This window comes from Osmerus eperlanus, chromosome 3 (assembly GCF_963692335.1).
Source record: "Osmerus eperlanus chromosome 3, fOsmEpe2.1, whole genome shotgun sequence".
In the NCBI taxonomy this organism is placed as follows: Eukaryota; Metazoa; Chordata; class Actinopteri; order Osmeriformes; family Osmeridae; genus Osmerus; species Osmerus eperlanus.
Genome location: NC_085020.1, coordinates 12,650,638 through 12,654,792, shown reverse-complemented (window position 1 = coordinate 12,654,792; position 4,155 = coordinate 12,650,638). Strand labels below are relative to the sequence as shown.

General features: G+C 47.9%; 1 protein-coding gene across 3 annotated transcripts; it reads right to left on the bottom strand.

The window, feature by feature from the left end:
• Positions 1-519: 519 nt before the first annotated feature.
• LOC134017562 (gastrula zinc finger protein XlCGF42.1) lies at positions 520-3,207 on the bottom strand. 3 transcript variants are annotated; one of them, XM_062457305.1, is made up of 3 exons: positions 2,542-3,127; positions 1,482-2,402; positions 520-1,309 (listed from the first exon to the last, which is right to left on the bottom strand). In XM_062457305.1, exons 2-3 carry the CDS (start codon positions 2,337-2,339, stop codon positions 1,205-1,207), a joined length of 963 nt encoding a protein of 320 aa, XP_062313289.1. In that variant the 5' UTR covers positions 2,340-2,402; positions 2,542-3,127; the 3' UTR covers positions 520-1,204. The 3 variants fall into 3 exon arrangements, with proteins under 3 accessions (XP_062313289.1, XP_062313288.1, XP_062313287.1); XM_062457304.1 differs by having other exon boundaries at positions 520-2,402; positions 2,542-2,651; positions 2,948-3,127; XM_062457303.1 differs by lacking the exon at positions 2,542-3,127 and adding an exon at positions 3,134-3,207 and having other exon boundaries at positions 520-2,402.
• Positions 3,208-4,155: the final 948 nt, after the last annotated feature.

Genomic DNA, 4,155 nt, shown 5'->3' with positions numbered 1-4,155 from the left:
AATTTGGACACGCTCACATTTCATGATTATGCCACAAGCTGAAGTCAAATTGAGCATACTCAAGGTCCGATGTTAGGTTTGGGCTGAGCCCCAAATGTTAACAATGTCTGTCAACGCCCCTGGGTGTTGTGTAATCTCTCAAATTTCACAAGATTAGGTCTGTTGCATGAGTTCCTTCCTGAGTCTGTTGGCACAAAACTTCCTACTTTAGTTGGTACCAGGCCTCTTTCCCATAAACTTCCTAAGCTTATTGAATCCTTACTTTCCTCATTACCTACTCCCTTCCTCTCTCTCTCTCTCTCTCTGCACTATCCTCCTCTCTCCTACTTCTCTGTTGTCTCATCTCGTCTCCCCCTCCCTATATACTGTATAGTGGTACGCTACACATCAACTGTATGTCCACGAGGATGACCCTGTATGCCCACTGTAACATGAGCAGTGATACATGGGTGGGTGATGACTCAGGGAGGGTTTTCACTATTTCAGAACAGATGACATCCTCGGTGTATCATATATGTATGTAAAAAACAAACTAGATTTAAAATCGGTGGCTGGACATTTAGAGTCTTTGCCTAGCAGATCAATATTGGAGCCCTGCAATATTGGAAGCAGTGAGTGTCGTAAGCCACTGATGGGCTTCTGTGTCACCACCCAGATCTCTGGCTTTTTACTTACTGTAGTTTGTGAAATTAAACGTTTAGGCTGATACTACATAAAATTTGTCTCGACATTACCCCAATAGAATGATCATAGCTACATAAATAATGTACAATTGCAAAAACAAACCTAAATCCATGCCTCTATCCTCAATTCCTCAATACAAAAACCATTAGACAAACTGTAAACATAACACTGCAATTATTTATATTGTAAATAATTAAGCATAACTATACTAAAATTACAACTAATAGGCCAAAAGCTTACGAATGCATTGCACCGTAAAAATATACTTTATGTACCACGCACCATAAAAATTAAACAATTCAACATAATTTTGTTTTGTTTAGAACAATTCATTAGTGTTTGTAAATCAGTCTGTTAAACAAGACATTTGTGAAATTGTTGAAGTGCAGTGTGCTTCTCTCCTATATTACGCTCTGTTCTTCATGTCCATCCATCAAAATTATAGTTGAGATGTGTGTGCCAGAAAAAAGCACTTGTTCCACAACCAACAAAGTTAGCAGTATACAGTACAGTATTTCTGTTAATAATAATGTTTGTCATCACCCGAAAAAGAGAATATTTCCAATATTGGGGTTGATTTACCCCACCTTGGTTTTAGCTCTGGTTCTGGAGCGTGTGTTGATCTCTGAGAAAAGAGAAAGATTGTTAGAGGAAGCAGTGGAGAGCAGGGGTGACAAGGAGGGTTTTATATCATCCTGTTCATTCTTCTCTTCCTCCTCGTCGCCCCTGCTCTGCCTCAGGTGTTTGTCACAGTGTCTCTCGAAGGTGGACATCTTGGCGAAGGTTTTGTTGCACACCTTGCAGTGATAGGGCCTCTGTCCGCCGTGCAGGCCCATGCACAGACGCAGGTACGACGGCCGCACAAAGGAGCGGCTGCAGACGCCACACTTCAGCTCCTCCGAACATCCATGGGCTGCTTCATGCCTGCTCAGCTCTGAGGCGGACCTGAAGGTTTTCTCACACTGGCTGCAGCGGAAGCAGCGCCGGCCTGCCTCCAGGGCCTGATGGGACTGCAGGACCGCAGAGGTGCGGAAAGTCTGGCCGCACAGGTCGCACTTGAAGGGACGTTCCCCCGTGTGCAGCCGAAAGTGCATGATGAGACCTGCCTTCTGGGTGAAAGCCTTGTCGCAGGTGGTGCACTTGAAGGGCTTCTCCCCTGTGTGGAGACGGGCATGCGTCTTCAGGTGCGAGGCGCGGCCGAAGCACTTGCCACACTCTGCGCATTTGAAAGGCTTCTCCCCACTGTGGATGGACCTGTGGCGCAACAGGTGGGCGGACTGGCGGAAGAGCTTGCCGCAGACACCGCACCTGTGCTTCCGGTCACCGCAGTGTGACTGCAGGTGCAGGGCCAGGTGGGCTGAGGATATGAAGGTTTTGTCACACAGCGTGCAGCTGTGAGGGTGCACGTCTGAGCGGTTGCACGTGTGAAGCACGCGGCCGGTGGAAGTTATGGACATGAAGCAGGTTGGGCATTTGGACACACTTCTGCGTCTGTGACCCCGCTCTTGCCTTGAGACCCCTAGTGAGTGAGAGAAAGGCGCCCCAGATTCTGCCTGTTGGGTAAAAGTGCCTCCGCAATCGGCGCACTTGAAGGGCCTGCTGTTAATACCAGTCTGTCCACTAATTGAGGAAGTTGTATATCCACTGCTTGACATTGTGATAGAACTAATGCCCGACCAAATGTACTACCACTGAACTAGAAGAGGTCTTCTGGACACCTGAAATGAAAGGACATCATTTTGCATTAATTGTTGTATCACTTTTGCATAGAAAAACACAAAAATAGCTCACTTTCCACATTCCAGTAATCTTGTAAATTGCAATTACATTAAACTGTGTCTGTGTTTTATAATTTACCTTATCCAAAAAGCAGCAATACTTGTTGATTTTCATCATGTAAACGTTGGCTAGCCTAGTTTGTGTTAAAATTCCATGCTAGCCAACCGTGCAGAAACATTCTCCACTCCCTAAATAATAAAAAAAGACAGCTAAAGTGGGATTGTTGTTTTCCCCCAATTTACAAATATTAAGATAATACTTTAGCCTACACACATAGGCTACATTGTTGTTTTATACACACTGACGTTCTTTTTTTTAACCCGTTTAATAAACCATGACAACTGTTCATGGATGCCCTGTCTACTGTAGGAGTTTTACGGATTATAAAATATATTCCATAATCAAGTCGCTAAATCACATTTCCCATGTCCATGTTAATATATCAAACAGCCAATATTACGACAGTTTTACACCGTTAGCCTACTAGCGAGCCCTGAAGAGTAGCCTATGGATGAAGGCATCATGGCGGGTTCTTGTATCTTGCACACAAATTATGGGCTGTTTTAGTTTCATTTTAAGGCATCAAAACATACACAATGTTGCTGTCTAAGTGTTTCCTGCTCTGACTACGTAGCCCTTCTTAAAGGCTCTTCTTTTGAATTGTTCATACCTTAAACCATAAATTAGCCTCATCTCCGTTACTGCGGTGCGACGTATTTGTCTGTAGCGTCATATTAAAGCCAGGGTAGGCACGTTTTCAGAATCATAAGGGGTTTTAAACGCCATGAAAGTTTGCACAGACAAGGAATTTACTTTGGCGGGAAAGTGCATATATTCAACATATAGGAATACATCTTAAGTGGTGCAAGTTTAAACAAGTATGACTATGCTAAAGGTACAAAGTCTAACTAACGAATACTAACTAGCACTAAGGGGAAAGGTATGTAAAATAAATATAATGTCAGGGTGTGTGGAGGGGTAGGACCCAAATGCATGAGAGATGCGAGGCATAGCGATGAACAGAGGTTTAATATCAGAAAACGGGACACAGATAGGGTACTCACACGGACAGGCATTAGTAAGGACACGACAAAGACTGGACACAAAACAGAAACCTAAATACACAGAACCAAACGACACAGTGACAATGAAGCTAACGAGACAGGTGAAGACAATGACAGGGAAACACTAGGGCAGGGCAAAAAACTGAAACCGGGGGGGGGGGGGGGGCACGGCTGTGGCCGTGACAGTACCCCCCTCTCAAGGGACGTCACCGGACTTCCCACAAGGCCGGGCAGGGGGTCGGAGCAGGTCCGGGGGGCGGCCCGGAGGCCGGACGGGCACGAGGAGGCGCGGACGAGGAGGCGCCTGGGAGCGCGGACGAGGAGGCGCCTGGGAGCGCGGACGAGGCGGCGCCTGGGAGCGCGGACGAGGGGGCGCCTGGGAGCGCGGACGAGGGGGCGCCTGGGAGCGCGGACGAGGGGGCGCCTGGGAGCGCGGACGAGGGGGCGCCTCGGAGCGCGGACGAGGGGGCGCCTGGGAGCGCGGACGAGGGGGCGCGGACGAGGGGGCGTCTGAGAGCGCGGACGAGGGGGCGCGGGCACCGTGGCAGGCGGCAGCCAGAAGTCTTCGGGCGGAGGCCAGAAGTCCTCAGGCGAAGGAGGCGGCCAGAAGTCCTCGGGCGGAGGAGGA